This window comes from Galeopterus variegatus, unplaced genomic scaffold, assembly GCF_000696425.1.
Source record: "Galeopterus variegatus unplaced genomic scaffold, G_variegatus-3.0.2 Scaffold3211, whole genome shotgun sequence".
NCBI lineage: Eukaryota > Metazoa > Chordata > Mammalia > Dermoptera > Cynocephalidae > Galeopterus > Galeopterus variegatus.
Window position 1 is genome coordinate 36,246 of NW_007729322.1, and position 18,209 is coordinate 54,454.

General features: G+C 36.8%; 1 protein-coding gene and 1 pseudogene across 1 annotated transcript in view; both read left to right on the forward strand.

Moving 5' to 3' along the window:
• The first annotated feature begins 3,470 nt into the window (after positions 1-3,470).
• LOC103600061 lies at positions 3,471-4,111 on the forward strand (annotated as a pseudogene).
• Positions 4,112-4,122: 11 nt separating this feature from the next.
• Positions 4,123-18,209, forward strand: part of ZNHIT6 (zinc finger, HIT-type containing 6) — a 56,276-nt gene continuing 42,189 nt past the window's right edge. The window contains exons 1-5 of the mRNA XM_008584294.1: positions 4,123-4,603; positions 5,754-5,819; positions 5,903-6,009; positions 6,088-6,173; positions 9,802-9,905. Of these exons, the coding sequence (XP_008582516.1) occupies positions 4,149-4,603; positions 5,754-5,819; positions 5,903-6,009; positions 6,088-6,173; positions 9,802-9,905 (818 nt within the window). The 5' untranslated portion in view covers positions 4,123-4,148. The remainder of the gene's footprint in view (positions 4,604-5,753; positions 5,820-5,902; positions 6,010-6,087; positions 6,174-9,801; positions 9,906-18,209) is intronic.

An 18,209-nucleotide genomic window follows, 5' to 3' on the forward strand; every position in this document is an offset into this window, starting at 1 on the left:
TCCAAAAAAAAAAAAAAAAAAAAAAAAAGGAAAAAAAAAAAAAAGCATAAATCATAAAAAACTGATTAATTGGATTTGATCAAAATGTAAAATTTTTGCCTTTTAAAGGTCACAACTAAGAAAATTAAAAACAAGCCACAGACTGGGAGAAAACATTTGCCTGCCACAGAAGAACCTGATATTATCTATTGCTTTGCAGCAATTATCCAGAAATGTAGCAATTTAAAACAACGAATATTTATAATCCCACACAATTTCTAGGTGTCAGGAATCTGGAATTATCTGTTGGCCAAAGCTGCAGGCACATCAAAGCTGGACTAGGACTAAAGAATCTTCTTCCAAGCTCACTCACATGGCCACAGGCCAGCCTCAGTTCGTTGCTGGTTGTTGACTAGTGTATTAGTTTTCTAGGGCTGTTATAATAAAGTAGTACAGACTGAGTGGCTTAAACAACAGAAATTTATTTTCTTACAGTTCTAGAAGCTAGAAGTCCAGGATCAAGGTGTCAGCAGTTTTGTTTTTTTCTGAGGCCTCTCCTGTTGGCTTATCACTGTGTCTTCACATGGTCTTTTCTCTATGTGCCTGTATCCCTGGTGTCTCTTTTTGTGTCTAAATTTCCTCTTCTTATGAGGACTCCAGTCAGATTGGATTAGAGTCCACCCTAATGGCCTCATTTTAACTCAATCATCTCTTTTTCTTTTTTGGGGGGCAGTTGGTCGGGAATCTGAACCCTTGACCTTGGTGTTATCAGCACCATGCTGTAACCAAGTGAGCTAAATGGCCAGGCTACACACCTCTTTAAAGACCATATCTTCAAATATAGTCATCTTCTGTGGTACTGAGGGTTAGAGTTTCAACATATGAATTTTGAGGGAACACAATTCAGACTGTAACAGCCACAGGCTTTGGTTCCCTGCCACATGGGCCTCTCTGTAGGGCTACTCACAACATGACATCTTGCTTCTGCCAGAGTGAGTAATTTAGGAGAACAAAAGAGCAAGTGCCTAAGACAGAAACTATATCCTTTTTTCAAACGCCATCTCAGAAGTAACATAATATTACGTCCTCAGTATACAACCAGTAACACAACCAATCCTGAAATAATGTAGGATCATTCTACACATTGGTATGAATACTACATGGGAATCATTGGGGAACATCTTGTCCACCACTGACTTGTATCCATAATATATATATATATATATATATATATACATATATATATATATACACAATTTGATAATAAAAAGACAAGTCAATTAAAAATGGTCAAAGGATTTGAATAAACATCAAAGAAATGGCCAGCACATTAAAAGATACTAGTCATTAAGGAAATGCAAATTAAATGTACAGTGAGATACCACTACACACCTATAATCAAAAAAACTGACAATACCATGTATTTGCAAGGATGTAGAGAAAATGGAACCCTCTGCCAGTGGGAATGTAAAATGGTACAGCTACTTAGGAAAACAGTTTGGCTGTTTCTTAAAAATTAAACATAAACTTAGCACATGGCCCAGCAATTACACTCTTTGGGATCTGCTCAATGAAAATGAAGGCATATATCCACACAGACTTTAAATGAACATGTAAGCAAAATTATTCAAAATAGCACAAACTGGAACAATCCAAATACCCATCAATGGTACATGAATGGACAGATGTGGCATATCCATACAAAGGAATACTATTTAGCAATAAAAAGGAACAAACCACAGACATGCTACAACATGGATTCTTTTTGTCATTTTTTAGTAATTGAAATATAGTTAGTAGGGCCGGCCCGTGGCTCACTCGGGAGAGTGCGGTGCTGATAACACCAAGGCCATGGGTTCAGATCCTATATAGGGATGGCCGGTTGGCTCACTGGCTGAGCGTGGTGCTGACAACACCAAGCTAAGGGTTGAGATCCCCTTACCGGTCATCTTTAAAAAAAAAAAAAAAAAAGAAAGTTCAATATATGATTGTGATTGTTGTATCTTTCTTTTTTATCTATCTTTTTAGCTCCCACTTATGAGTGAGGACATGCAATATTTCTCTTTCTGTGCTTGGCTTATTTCACTTAACATAATTTTCTCTAGGTTCATCCTCTTTCTGTCATTTAGCCCCTTTTCCTAGTGTAAAGATGTAATCTAGCCTGAAGATCCAGTCAGGTTCTCTTTGACTCCAAGGACAATTGGCACTTCTAAGTTTCTCCAAAAGACATAGTCCATATGATAGTCTCCTCTGGACACTTCCTCCTCACAACCCATAAGTGGATTTTACTCAACTCCCTCGACTTACTTCAATGCTCCTTCCAGCGCTGCCCAATTGGTGGTTCCCCAAATAAGGTTCAGAATTGCCTCTCTTCCTCACTCTGCTCACCCATTCAAAATTCCCATTCCCTGGCCAATGTGTGGATGAGTGGTAACAGCTGAGTGCTTTGCAGTAGGACAGGGTCTGAAGGGTAGCACAAAGCAGCCCACAGCTAAGTCATTTCTTTGAAGTCTCCTCATGTAGCGAGAAAATAAAATATACGAGTATATCTTACAGACTTTATGTGAAGATTAGGTGCCTAATATCCAGTATGTAGTAATTTATAAAAGCAACTGAAATGGACGCAAAGGTGGTTTTTGTTTTTCGTTTGGGTGTTCAATCCTGGGGATTGAACTTTGGCCCGGTCTTTTTTTTTTTTTTTTTTTTTTTTTTTAAAGATGACCATTAAGGGGATCTTAACCCTTGACTTGGTGTTGTCAGCACCAGGCTCTCTGAAGTGAGCTAACCGGCCATCCCTATATAGGGATCCGAACCCGTGGCCCTGGTGTTATCAGCACCACACTCTCCCAAGTGACAGCCCGGTCTTTAAACAAGGGAATACATACAGTCAAGCGTCATATAACTAGGGGCGTAGCTACATATAAGAAATGTGTAGCTACGACATCACGTGGCGATAGGAATTTTTCAGCTCCATTATAATCTCATAAACCACTGTCCTATATGGGGTCCTCCTTGCGTGCAGCGCATGACTGTCTATATAATGCTCTCTCAGAGAATCCTGTAGAAGGCTGGGAATGGGAAACAGGCCGATGCGGGCTGTCACTGACAAAGAGCTGAAAGAATAGAAGTTAATTCCTTCTTTCCTATCTGAATCCTATCAGGATTCCCAGTAAACACAGCCACCATATGTTTGTGTCAGTCACCGCTAGCTGATTCCCATGCATTATTATTTTTTTAAACTTCTAATAACCCACTTGAGGAACCTACGCATGATTTCATATAATCTTCACAATAACATTATGAGACTTGTAATACCATCTTCCCTAGCGGATATCTGAAGAAACTGAAGCTTAGAGAGGTGTAACACCAGGTGTATCCTCCACTTCGAGAAATCTATTTTGATTTAGTCGTTAATACGGATTAGGGTGGGTCTTCCCATTTTGTTTCTCTCCCTTTCGCCTGGCTCACCTACTCTCTTTTCACCTAGTAGAATGTGGCGCGTCACCAACGGTGAGGCCGAGGTGGGCTTCCCCAGGGGAAGAAAGAAGCTAAACCCCGCCCGGGAGGCGGGAGTCACAGTGGGCGTGGCCGCAAGCCGTTTCCCTTCTTGGCTCCGGGCAGGACGGCCGCAGAGCCGTAAAGAACACTGCAAGTCGTGAAGTGGTGAGGCGCGGAAGCCTTGTTTTACGGCGTTTCGGGTAGAAGCTCCCGGCTGGCGTTCGCTCCTAGTGGCTACTTGGCTCCGCACGTGGGCCGCTGTTGGTGTCCTGGCCGGTAATTCTTCCGATTGGCGTGAGCAGCCACATTGAAGGACAAAGTGGCAGCAGAGGCCGACGGTCGTGATTTGATAGAGTTTGCTGCTGAAAATAAAGGGACGTCGGAGGCAAGTTTACGGAGTGCAGCTGAGGGAGCGCGGCTAAGTCTCGAGTCGGGTATGGAGGGAGTCGGAGACTTAGCAGAGATGGAGGAGGCCGGCGGTGGGAAGGAGCAGAGTGGACTGACAGAAATGAAGAAGACAGGGGATGGAAAGGAAGGAAGTGGACAAAGGGCAGAGGAGATGCGAATGGACTTAAGAGTTGTAAAGCAAGAAATTATGGACTGGTCGGAAGTAGAAGGCGGCATGTTGGATGGCCAGTGGAGAGGTAGGAAGTGGACAAAGGGCAGAGGAGATGCGAATGGACTTAAGAGATGTAAAGCAAGAAATTATGGACTGGTCGGAAGTAGAAGGCGGCATGTTGGATGGCCAGTGGATAAAGCAGGAGGTGGAGGATGGGCCTGAGGTGAAGGATGAGAAAGTAGGCATACTGGAGGTGAAACAGGAGATGGATAGTAGTTTGGTGGTAAAAGAAGAGAAGTTTCATGAACTAGAGGTAAAGGAAGAGAAAGTGAAGGTGAAGGAAGAAGTAATGGACTGGCCAGAAGTGAAGGAAGAGGAGAATAACTTAGAGGTGAAACAAGAGGAGATGTTTGTTGCTCAGAAAATAAAAGAAGAGGATATAATGGAAGGAGTGCATGTGAAAGAAGAGATTTTCCTGAAGAAAGAAGTGATGGATGATACAAAGGTGAAAGAAGAACCTCAGATAAATCACTCAGTGGGCTGCAAGCGGAAACTGGCCATGTCAAGGTAGGGCAGGGAAAATTCTTATTGGGGGAATAAAACTGTGGAGTCTTGTGTTGTCTATGGTGAAGGAAACTACACTATCAGTAGAAGTAGAATAATGAAAAATAAGCACTAGTTTGGGTTTTTGGCGTCTGAGTGGTGTTGGTGGCAGACGGGGTTGGGGAAGTGGAAAGCATATGCAGATGACAACCAATTCAGTGAAAATATGTGAATTTGATAGTGTTCGATGAATAGTGGTTTAATGAGTTAGGAAAGTAAAAATTCTGGGGACTAGAAGAGCCTTTGGAACCAAATCTAGCTTGACTTAATATGCTCTTGGTATTCCTTTGAGAAAGAATAGATATTAGAAGTCTAGTAAAACCAACAACGACAAAGTGAATTAAGTTAAAATTAAACAAAAGTGCACTTGAACTCAATTGTGAAGCTTCTGTATGGGTACAAAGAGTATTTATGGCTTTCGAACTAATTTTCTTATGGTATGATCATGGGACAACATAGGAAATAAAAGAGTAGTCAGATTCTTGGGAATATTACTGTCTAGAACATAGTGGACCAAATAAAAGTAGCTATAGTTTGATTGTCAGTATCCCAAGATCCTAGGAGAGTGGTAGAGGACAAATGATGGGTAATAGCATTTCTAGGTTATTTTGATGCCCATTCTAGGTTAGATGTGGAGTTGAGAAAGAAACAGATGCAACTGCTATTCCTAAAGTTGACTGGGTCTTACATTCTTTTTCTGGTGTGTGTGCTTCTAAAATATCTAAACATAGGTCATGGATTGGACTTCAGGATACACACAAACTCACACAATTGTTACTAGATTGCCAGGAATTCAAGTTAAAATATTAGTGAGTAATCTCATTCTCTGATTTACAGGAGAAAAAGAAGTCAAAGTGATGTGTTTTTAAAATTTTAATACATGTTTTCATGAGTTACCTATCACTAATAACATTGTAAATGTTGTCCTTTGGCTCTTCTTTCATAGAGAAGAATTTTCAAACTCAAGTACTTTATCAGAGTTATTTACATGTAGTTTATTCAGTGAGTACATGTCTATAAATGTGACAAGTAATTGAATCAGCATTCAAAATTTATAAATAGATTAGTAGAATTAATATTTGATAATTAATAAGTTACATGTGGGCTTTTGTAGATGTGAAACTTGTGGTACAGAAGAAGCAAAATACAGATGTCCACGTTGTATGCGATATTCCTGTAGGTATGTATATAACTTTCTACTTTATTACCTATATCTGTACCCCTCTTATCTTGAAATATAAAAGTACCTCTTTGTCTCTTCAGTTTGCCCTGTGTGAAGAAACACAAAGCAGAACTGACATGTAATGGAGTTCGAGATAAAACTGCATACGTTTCAATACAACAATTTACTGAAATGAATCTCTTAAGTGGTAAGCCATTTTGTGCATAGCAGATTGATGCTTCCTGGCCATTGGTATATATTTATTTTTCTATTTTGAAATTTTTAGATTATCGATTTTTGGAAGATGTGGCAAGAACAGCAGACCATATTACTAGAGATGTTTTCTTGAAAAGACCAATAAGCAATAAACATGTAAGTATTTCTTCTAATCCCTTCTGGTTTGAATTCCTTCCAATCAATTAGATTCATTTTTGCACTTAAGTGGCCACCATGATATAGGGCTATTTTGGATACTGGGGATATGTCAGTGACCAAAACAAGGTCCTTCTTTTTATGGAGCTTGTAGTGGAGAGACAGGAGGTGAGTAGAGGAACAAATACAGTTTCAGATAGAGTTAAGTGCATGTAGAAAATAAAGAAGCCTCCAGAAGTTAAAGAGAATGAAAATGGTGTTTATTGGGGAGAGGATGTCAGTATTTTCCATATAGTTATCAGGAGAAGCTTAATTGAGAGAAATTTAAGCAGTGATCTGAATGATGGAATAGAGGCTATTGTGTGAGCATTTGGAGGAAAACTGTTTTAGGTAGAAACAAAAGCAGAAGTAAAGACCTGAGTCAGGAACAAGGTTGGTGTGTTTGAGAAATTAAAAGAGGGGCACAGTGACTGAAGCATAGTGAACGTGGAGGAGAACCTTAAAGATAAGGTTAGAGAAACCGATGAGAGTTCCTAATATATTCTAAGTGAAAATGGAAACCAAGGGAGGATTTTGAACATGTTTGCTTTTTGAAAGACCATTCTTGCTGCTGTGTCATCTTTAGGGGGCAAAAGTAGAAGATTAGAAGCAGAGAGAATAGTTACAAGGCTGCTGCTGTGACCCATGTGAGAGATGATGGTGGCTTGGGTCATGCTATTAGATTTATTGGGAAGTAATTAGATTCCGGTTTTGAAGAAAGCTAACAGGACTTACTGTTCTAATATACTTCTAATGTACTTAATTTTCATAGTCTTGCATCCCTTTCTTATTCCTTAAGCACTGTGCAAAAATCAAAGCTTGCATATTTGAAATATTTTGCAGCAAGTATTGTTCTAGGTATTCTTTAATATTACATCATGGAATTATGTTCATTTTTCAAAGACCATTTTAGTGTTGGAGTTGCAGAATTTTAATACTTTTGGGGTGTGGGGGAGGGCAGCTGACTGGTATGCGGATCTGAACCCTTGACCTTGGTGTTACAAGGCTGTGCTGTAACCAACTGAGCTAACCAGCCATCCTGAATTTTAATACCTTTTAAACACCTTGTTTTATTGTTATTTTTGCTACAGACATGACATTATACATATCTGAAAGAAAATTATCATGTATTAGCTCTTCCTATTTTTCCTCAAGCTTAATTAAGCATAATTAAAATTCTGCTTAAAGATAAACTAATTTTTAACTTTTCTCTTTTTATTGTGAAATATAGGATGCATTTTTAAAAATCATAAAATGGAAATACATGGTTTAGTGAATAATTGTAAAGTGCACATCCATATAACTAGTCTAGAATTAGAACATTACCAGCTTTCTAGAAGTTCCTGGCCACCCTCTTTTCCCTGATCTATTCTCATTTCTGTATCGTTTTCTGTCTTGAGACCATACCACAGTTAGTCCATTCTGTTCATGGACTTTGGGTTTTCTGAAATAAAAAAAAAAAAATTTAAAACCAGTGCTATTATGAACACTTTTGTTTATGAATTGTGGTTTGCAAGTGCATACATTTTTCTGGTGTTTATACCTGGGAGTGGAATTGCTCTGTGGGGTATGTGTATCTTCAAATTGACTAGGTATTACCAAAACATTTTCCAAAGTGGTTATACCAGTTTACACTCCGACAAGTAGTGTGTAAATGTACCTATTTGTCACATTCTCTTCAATACTTGACTTGGTCAGACTTTTAAAATTTTTGTCAATCTGATGGCTTTGTAATTTTATTGTGATTTTAAATTTGCAGTTCTCTGATTTCTAAGAGATTGAGTGAATACCTTTCATATATTGTGGCCATTTTGGATTTCCTCTTTTGTGGAGTGCCTTTTCATGTGTTTTGCTCATCTTTTCCTTGGTCAAATTTCTTTTCTTACTGGTTTGTACGAATTCTTGGTATTTCCTGGATACTAATCAATAGTTGATATATTAACTTTAATGTAGTCTTAACTTTAATGTAGTCAAATTTATCATTTCTTTATAGTTGGCAGTTTTATGTTTTTATGAAAAAATCTTTCCCTGCCTTGAAGTTAAGAGGATATTCTCCCGTAATTATTTTCTAAAACCTGTTTAGTATTTCATTTCACATTTACATCTTTAAACTATTTAAAATTGATTTTTGGTATTGCGTAAATTGATTTTTGGTGTTGTGTAAAGTGGAAGTCCCATTTAGTTTTCCATATGGATAATCCACTTTTCCTAGTGCCATTTATTGGTAAGTTCATCCTTTTCCTACTGCTCTGCAGGACCACCTTTATCATATATCAATCATCCATATATGCTTCGGTCAGTTCATGGTCTGTTTATTTCATTCCGTTGGTTAACTTATCTGTCTTGCACCAATACTACACTCTCAATTATTACAGTTTTTTACAGAAATTTGTTATCTGATAGAGTTAGTCCTCCCACTTTGTTCTTTTTTTGGAGTATAGCTCTTTGTGCTCTTTGCACACAAACAAGGCAAATCATTGCAAATCTGAGCAAGGGCTGGCCCATGGCCACAAATTCTAACAGATTTTTTTTTCTTTTTCCTCTGTTCCAGTCAGACCATTCAAGTTTCTTAGCATGCTCTAGGGGAAGAGTTTATTTCTGGTTTACCTGTATCCTGAAGGTGTATTATTCTGTGTCTCAGCTTAATTTAAGTAAGGATTCCTAGATGTTTTCTGTGGGAGTGATGGTCACTGCCATTATGATTACTTATAATTATCATTGCTGTTACTGTAACCAAAGTCTTCTCAGTTATTATATGTAATTTTAAAAGACATTTTCCTACTTAGCCAATGAGAGCTAACCCTTCCTTTTCCGCGGCTTATGACTTGATTGTAACTCCTTGCATTGCAAATTCTAGATCCCCATTTAACCAAAAACAAACTTGCATTTATACTTTGACTTTTTTTTTTTTTGAGTGATCTTTCTGCTTCTTTGCCTTTAGAAACGTAATGATAGTACTTTCTTCACAACTCTCTGGCGTTGCCTCGTTCAGCTTAACTAACCCAGATGGTCAATGGAGTAACACATGTCAGAGCCAGATGTTCTCATATCTCATTTTAGACTGCCGACAGTGGCTACTTTAAGTTAGGCCTTATACATGTATGAGGCAATGCCATGGTTCCTCCCTTGAATGAGCTACCTGTCCAATAGTATAATCAGAGATATAGACAGCTAACTATGGTATAAAACCATTAGTAAAAGAAATAAGATATTGTATAGGTAGCCCCATGACTGCCAAATGACCTGTATTTTCTTTTAATCTTCATGAAATTCTTCTTTTGGCTTATAGAGCATATGATTAAAAGCACAGGCTGTGGAATTAGATGGACCTGGGTTTGGATATAGGTTCTGCCCCTCAGAGATAGCTGTATGATGTTGGAATCTCATTAATTTTTACTGCTAAAATTGTGGTAATAATAGTACCTATCTCATAGTATCATAAACATTAAATGAGATTACTGCTTAGAGCTGTTTGTGAAACATAAGTACTGAGTAAATCTTAGCTGTTATATTATTGAACATTGTTTAACTCACTTTTGAAATTTAAGGCATTTAAAGATTAATTTGTCTATTTATTTTGGGTTTTTAGATGTACTTTATGAAAAACCGTGCCCGAAAGCAAGGTATTAACTTGAAACTTCTACCAAATGGATTCACCAAGAGGAAAGAGAATTCAACATATTTCAATAAGAAGTAAGTTTTTAACTTCTTTTTTAGTTTGTCAGGTGTTATGATTTTATCAGGAACATCCTTTAAGGTTTGGTTTGCTATAGAGCATTGATATCCAAAGTGTGATCTGTAAACTGTTATTGGTCCGTGACAAGATAACTGTGGTAATTGTATGTCAGGTGACTCTAAAAAAAATGTGGGCTTCGTGTGTGTGTGTGTGTGTGTGTGTGTGTGTGTGTGTGTGTGTGTGTGTGTGTGTGTGTTCATTCTTGATATCCTTTGAGAAACTTCTCAAATGTTAATGTGCATACGAATCACCAAAGCATCCTGTTAAATATGCTTGTTGTGAATTTAGTTTCGGTAGGCCTGGGTTGGAGTTTGATATTGCACATTTCTTTTTTTTTTTTTTTAAAGATGACCGGTAAGGGGATCTTAACCCTTGACTTGGTGTTGTCAGCACCACGCTCACCCAGTGAGCCAACCGACCATCCCTATATGGGAACTGAACCCGGGGCCTTGGTGTTATCAGCACCACATTCTCCCGAGTGAGCCACGGGCCGGCCCGATATTGCACATTTCTAACAAGTTCCTTGGTGATGCTGATTGTTTGAGAAGCGTACTTTGAGTGGCAGTGCCCTAGAACACTCATACATTAGAAATAAACTCTTTCTCTGAGACCCAAGATGCCACTGGGTATTTCAGGGGCTTTGGAGACAAAGTGGTGAGTCAAAGCAGGACCCCTTTACTGTTTTAATCAGAGCAGCTCGACTTTTATAATCCTTTCTATATTGAGATTCCAAATAAGATTTATTTAAAAGCTGGCAATGGGGAAGAAGACGACTTTGAAACATTTACTTTAATAGTGAATTTGTGAGTATAGATAACATAATAGATTAGTTTGCTGTTCACTGAAAGTGTTGGGTTGAAAAGGCCCCAAGAGTACAGAGAACAGGATCCCAAAGTACTGTAAGTAGCCAAATAAATTATTGGGTATCTTTCAGAAGTCAAGATTCTGCATTTAGAGTTAAAAAAAAGGCCTGCGGGAGCTCCTCCCTCTTCAGCCTCTTAATAACTATGGGACCTTGAACAATTCACTTCCTTTCTCTGGGTCTCATCTGTCTGATGTGGGGGCTGGGCTAGGTGAACTCTAAGGTTCCCTTCCAGTTTTACTATTCCATAAATTGAAAAGAATCAGAGTTATCATTATTCTAATAAAACTTCCACCTTTTCAAAAGATTTTATATACTTAAAGATGGTTTTATCCATTTATTTTATATGTTTCAAGACATAAATATGTGTAAAGTAGTTTTTCTTTTTCCTGGTTGGCTTCCAAAAGTAAAGTAATGCCTTGCATTTATCAAATATGACATGATTTCTTTCTGCATTTTGAAATTACAAATTTAGAAATTGACATAATTTGAAATTTAGGGTAACTGGTTTGTGCCTTCTGAAGTATAAAATGTGTTTTTATGAAGGAAATCATTCTGAATGTCATCAAAGATTAGTTCTTTGTACTAGAGAGTACATAGACACAAGCATAATATTTTTATGTCTCCAGATACACGAATGTATGTGGGAAGTTTATTCCAAGAATATTACACTTAGTATATTTTAGGGTTTAGTAACCACATTTATATTTTCTGTTATTTTGAAATACTGCAGTTCTCTGAAATGGCAAATGAGACTCTTCTTGCATTATTAGCCATTTTCTCATGAATGTACAGAGATTTGGGGTTGGTTTTCTTAAATTTTTAGTGTGTTCCCATGAGGAGATTAGCAACATAATGCATAAAAGGTTTTAGAGTCAATTTCTTATGGCCTTTTGTATCTGTAAAATGGAGCTGATGATAGCTACCTTGTAGAGATACGGCCTTTAGTGTATTAATTCTCCTAGACAGTAACTGGCATGTAGGAAGGAATCAGTATACCATACCTATTGTAAAAATAATACATGTGCATTATAAAAAAGTTTTAAGGAAAAATAGCATCCATAATTCTAATATCTAGAAATGCCCACTGGATAGCTTTTCCTAATATTTCCTTGTAATCATTTTTTCCCTTTTCCAAAGTGACATGACTTTCCTCAGGTTAAACATTATTAACTTTTTATAAATAAATGCACATTCTTTTTTCCTGAAACTATATTTTCCATTTAACAATACATTATAAACCTCTTCCCTTGTTAATACAGATCCACCTCATTTTTATTTATATATTATAAATATAGCATATTTCAATTACTACTATATCCTAATTAATTATTCCCATATTCACGAACATTTAGCTTATTTCTAGTTTTTAATTGTTACAAATAATGCTGTAACAAACATTCTTGAACAGAGTTTGTGTTCTTATGTGTCTTTTTCTGCAGTTTCTAAAAAGCAAAATTACTAGATCAGAGAGTACATGCATTTCAACTTTTTTTTTTTAAAGATGACCAGTAAGGGGATCTTAACCCTTGACTTGGTGTTGTCAGCACCACGCTCACCCAGTGAGCAAACCAGCCATCCCTATATGGGACCCGAACCCGGGGCCTTGGTGTTATCAGCACCGCACTCTCCCGAGTGAGCCACAGGCCGTCCCATGCATTTCAACTTTTGAGAAAAAGTCCACATTGTCCTCCCCCAAAAAGTATCACTTTGTACCTTTATCAAGAAAATATAAGACTGGCTATTTTAGTTATACTTAAACTTTTATTGAATATTATCAGACTTTATTGTGTGTATATGAGAGAGGCTGAGCTCTTGGATTTTTTATTTCTTGTTAAGACATGCTTGTTTATATCACTTGCTGTTTTTAAAATCTTGGTCTATTACATACTCATACATTGTAAATATTTTCACCCATCTGCTTATCCTTTAATTTTGTCTTCAACCATTTCTTGATGCATTTTAAATAGCTGTAAAAAAAATTCTGTGTAACAGGTAAAATGCAATGGTTAAGAGCACAAACTGGAACCAGGCTGCCTGAGTGCAAATTTCTGATCATAGCCCTCCTAGCTATTTGATCTTAAGCTAAGCTACCTAGCTTCTTTGTGCCTCAGTTTCCACATCTAAGGTGGAAACAGTAATAATAATCAACTAAGTTTAAACCAGTTTTCATTTCCATTTGTAGTGTGTGAGAAAACCTGTTTAAATATCTCCTTACCTACACTGAGTAGTCTCTTTTTAAAAAAATTGTTGCTAGTCTAAAAAGTTGAAATGGCATTTTACTTAATTTGCTTTTATTTAATTGCTGCTAATATGGAATTTTTTGCCTGTGTGTTTTGGAGTGATATCTTAAAATTTAAGTGGAAAGTTTGACTTAGTCCAATTCATGTGATAAGGTGAACTTTCATTTATAGAACTATTTTGGGAGTCAGTTCAGTGAAAAATAAATCTATATAACTGAATTGCTCCATTCAGTCATTGTTTATTCTTAAATTGCCCATTCTTATTTTTAAATGGAAAATGGTTTTACTACTAACTAAATTTAAAATGTCTGTATTCATCAGATACCCATACCGGCCCAGGTGCCAAAAAAAGAAAATGAAATAAAATGTCTGTATTCAGATGCTGGATGAATAATGATGTATTATGGTGAGTTCCCAGCTAGTTGAAAGCCATGCTTAAAGAATGTTGCTGGTTGGTTGATTGATAGTCATCTTGGAAATCTATTTAGTGTGTCCCAATATTTTGCTCATTCTTATTCAGTGTTTTCTTCAGTGATTTAATCAGGGTTTCTCTTGGCACTGTTGACATTTTGAGCTGGATAGTTCTTTGTTGTGGGGCATTATACTGTGCATTGTAGGATGTTCAGCAGCATCTTGGCCTCTACCCACTAGATATTGGTAGTATAAACACACACCTGTGTTGTGACAGCAAAATGTCCCCAGACATTGTCACATGTTCTCCGGAGAGGGCAAAACCACCATATTTGAGAACCACTGATTTAGATGAATATACAAGACATACTTACTGAATTTGTAGTTCTAATCTTTTCTTGGGCCAGATAATTAATATAATGTATGACATAATCAGGATTCTAATGTCCTGTGCTTAACCTTTAGGGGGAAAAAGATGGAAAAAAAAAAGACATTTAGAAGTAATCTGTTCAGGATACTGTGTTTTATCAGCCATTCATATGAAAATATCCAAGGTTTTAAGTGATTGCAGTGGTAATTTGCTAGAAGGAGGGAAGAGGGGATATGAAATCTTCTAAAAGAATTCTGTTTAGCGCTTACTTCCCTAGTTTGTTTTTAAGAGACTGTTTTTCAACTAACTTTCAAAAGTTGGTTAAAGCTTGGACTCAAACCTGAATTTTCCTACCATTTGATGCATATTAGGTGATCTTGGACAAGTTCTAACTTACTGGGTTATTGAGAGGATTAAATGAAATGATAAAGTAATATCTGGCACATAGCAGATTATGTACAGTGACATTAAAGGTGTACATTCCTTTATCTGAAATCTCTGGGAATATGGCACATTTACTACATATTACATTCACCCCTCATAAGTCTAGTATAGCATTGCATTATCAAGCAATACTATTTCTGCAGTGAAACCTACAAATGTTTACATTGTATTGGATAAATAATGATAGTAACCTGGCTCAGTCAGGTTTTGCTGCCTAAGGAGTTAAGAAAAATCTTTCCGTTTCATATATTTGGGGATTTGGGGCTTGTTGATATGAGACTTTTTACTCCTAGGTATTAAATTGGTTCATTGCTTATTTGAGCAGTTTGATCTGCAATATAGTCAAAAACTCAAATTGTTTGTTTAAATTTAATTTAAAAAATTTTTGTTCTAATGGTAACTAGTAAGGAACCCGAGTGAAAGATTCTTTGTACTATTTTGTAACTTTTCTGTGAAGTCTGAATTATTTCAAAACAAATGTTTCAAAAAATTTAAAGACCCAATATGAAGAGTGACTAATGTACCATTGTGCCTGAACTATCTCTGTAGAACTATCAAGAGGTAACTGTAGTAGCCATGCAATAGGTACCTTAGAAAAATAGGTTCGGGGCCGGCTCGTGGCTCACTTGGTAGAGTGCGGTGCTAATAACACCAAGGCCCCGGGTTCGGATCCCACATAGGGATGGCCGGTTCGCTCACTGGCTGAGCATGGTGCTGACAACACCAAGTCAAGGGTTAAGATCCCCTTACCGGTCATCTTTTAAAAAAAGAAAAGAAAAAAAAAAAAGAAAAGAAAAATAGGTTCGTTCTAAGCCAGGTATTCTTTATGGCAGGAATTTTTGACAAGTATGACTGTGAATCTCCTAAAATCATGTACAAAATTATGTGATGTGTGAATTTTTCCAAGAACAAAAACTGTGATTTTTACTGAATAGCTAAAGTGGGGTGTAACACTAACCAGTCCTTGAAGTCAAAAATGTATTTAATGGAGGTGAATTTTTTAGAGGACTGGTGAATTTGCAGGAATGTCATAATGAATATATATATATACACATTTATTTATTCTAACCGGTAAGGAGATCGCAACCCCCAATACGGTGTCATCTGCACCACACTCAGCCAGTGAGCGCACCGGCCATCCCTATACAGCATCTGAGCCTGTGGCCTCGGCGCTACCCTGCACCACATTCTCCTGAGTGAACCACAGGGCTGGCCCCATAATGGATATTTTAATGAACAAAGAAAAGTTAAGGGATGCTTATATTAAGAATTAAATTGAGCCAAAGCAAGATTGACATTCTCTGTTAAAAACAGAGGAGCTTGATAAGGAGATGTGGCTCCCTTACTTATTTTGGAGCAGATCCCAAACTACTTCTCTAAAATAGGGGCTCTTTCAGAGGTAACTCCTTTACCTTATCTCTTTGTAGAGTTTATAACTTTAACTTCACTTTCACCCAGTGCTAATCAAAAACTGTTGAAAGAAATGTGAAAGAACTATGTGAAGAAAACATACACTCTACTGAATGATTTAAAAGGTTTGAGTAGATGGAAAAGTGCTTTGTTCTTCGGAGACTCAATATTGTAGAAATACATTTATTTCTTAAATGATCTTTGAGAGATATGTGTCCTAATCAAAATATCAGTGGGATTTTGTTTGTTGTTTTGATGGAGATTATTTATTTATTTATTTATTGAGAAGAAAGAGGGTTCATGACAGAATGAATGACTAAAGTTTTTTTGAAGAATAACGTAGGAGATGGAAAAACCTGAAAAAAGAAGAGTAATGAGGCTGGACTCATTAAAATTTATAAAATTGTAGCAAAGTTTTATGGTGTTGGCATAGAAATCTACAGTTACTTTAGATTATAGAAAACACTATATTTGGCTCTCTAGTATATGATCAAGGTAGCATTTCAGGGGGGGAGGGGAGAGAGGGAGGAGGGAGGGAGGTGTCGGTGATGGGCCATAATAATCATATACAGTGTATATTGACAAAATAAAAATTTAACGGAAAAAAAAAAAAGGTAGCATTTCAAATTAATACAAATCATTACTTGTTCAATAAATGGAGTTGAGACAGTTAGTTTACCATTTAGGGGGGGAAACTGGATCTTTTACTAAGATAACTTCCAGGTGAATCAAAATCTTAAACTTAAAATGAAATAAAAAATCCTGGAATATTGTCATATTCTTGAAGAGAAAGAACATCTCATCCAGAAGCCATAAAGGGGGGAGAAAAAAACCTAAATTTATGTAAAATTTCTGAGATTTACATGGCAAAAAAGGACCATAGTAAAGTCAAAAGACAAACTGGGCCAAAAAAGTCTAGCATATATGGCTAAGAGTGCTTATGCATTAATGAGAAAAATGGTTAACAACTAATTAGAAAAAGGGGCAAAGGATAAGAATAGGTGGTCATAGAAAGACATGTATACATACATAATATATGGCTGGTAAGCATATATTAATATCTAATATAATTTAAGTTAACCAGGTCATTTTCCTCTTCTACTGTTCTTGAGAGGTAAATTGGTATAGTCATTTTAGAAGATAATTTTGTAGTATTTCTCAAAATGCTCCACATTTTGTTATGCAGAATATTATACATATTTCTCAAAATGTTAGACGTCTTAAAATGTTGTAAATAAATACTCAGGGAGTTTGGTCCATCAATGTATTAGTAAAAAGTTCACAGAGATATATGTATACTTTTATCTATTGCAGCATTATTTTTAATAGTGTAAAAACTGGCAACAACCTAAAGTGTCCTTCAGTATGAACTGAGTTAAAGAAATGATAGTACCTACATACAGTGGAATTCCAAGCAGCCATTAAGCAAACTCAGAATTAGATGTAAAAATATTGTCTCGAAATGATATCTATGATTTGTTCAGTGAAAAAATAATTGTTGAAGTTTAAACAGTTGTCTGAAAGATGAAGCTTACTTTAAATTAGTGGTTCTTTGTATCCAAACTCCATTGAGGATCAGCTTAAATATATGAGTCCTATTGCCAGAAAAATGTCCATACATGATATATGTGGTATATAGTTTATGTGTGTCTGTGTTAGATAAGAAAAGCTACATAAATGAGCCACATTGTTTTGTCTCTTATAGTAATAGAATTTGCATTGAAACTGTTGAGCACATTTGAAAAAATAACTCTGAATCGTGTTACTTTTTTACAGACATCGGATATTGCTCTACACAGTGGTCTCTGTGTATGTAACTATGGGAGATATATCTCTAGTCTCTTTCTTTTCATCAACTATTTGCTTTTCTCTGGAACCAAAATACAGTGGTTTCAAATCCTACCTCTGCTGTTTACTAGCTTTGTGACTGTATTAGCGTTCTCCAGAGAGACAGAATCAATAGGATATGTTATAAATATGTGACGGAATTTATTAGGAGAATTAGTTCATGTAATTGTGAAAAAAAGTCCACAGTAGGCTGTCTGCAAACTGGATGTCGGTATTGTGTCTCAGTCCAAGTCTGAAGGCCTCAAAACCAGGGAAGCTGATGGTATCCTTGGTGTAAGTCCCAGAACCCAAAAGCTGAAGAGTTTTGAGCTCTGATGTCCACAGACAGGAGAGAAGAATGTATCCTAGCTCCAACGGATAGAGAGAGCGCTTCACCTTTTTTTCACTCTTTTGTTCTCTCTGGGGCCCCAGAGGATTCAATGATTCTCTACCCACATCGAGGGTGGGTCTTTCCCACCCAGTCCGTTCAAGCTCTTATACTAATCTCTGCTGGAAACACCCTCATGGACACACCTAAAAAGATAGCTTTACCAGGTTTCTTGGCATTCTTTAATCTAATCAAGTTGACACCTAGAATTAACCTTCACAGTGACCTTAACTCTGTACCTGTACCTCATTTTCCTCATCAGTAAAATGGACATAATTGTAATTTACCCACCTACATACCAATATT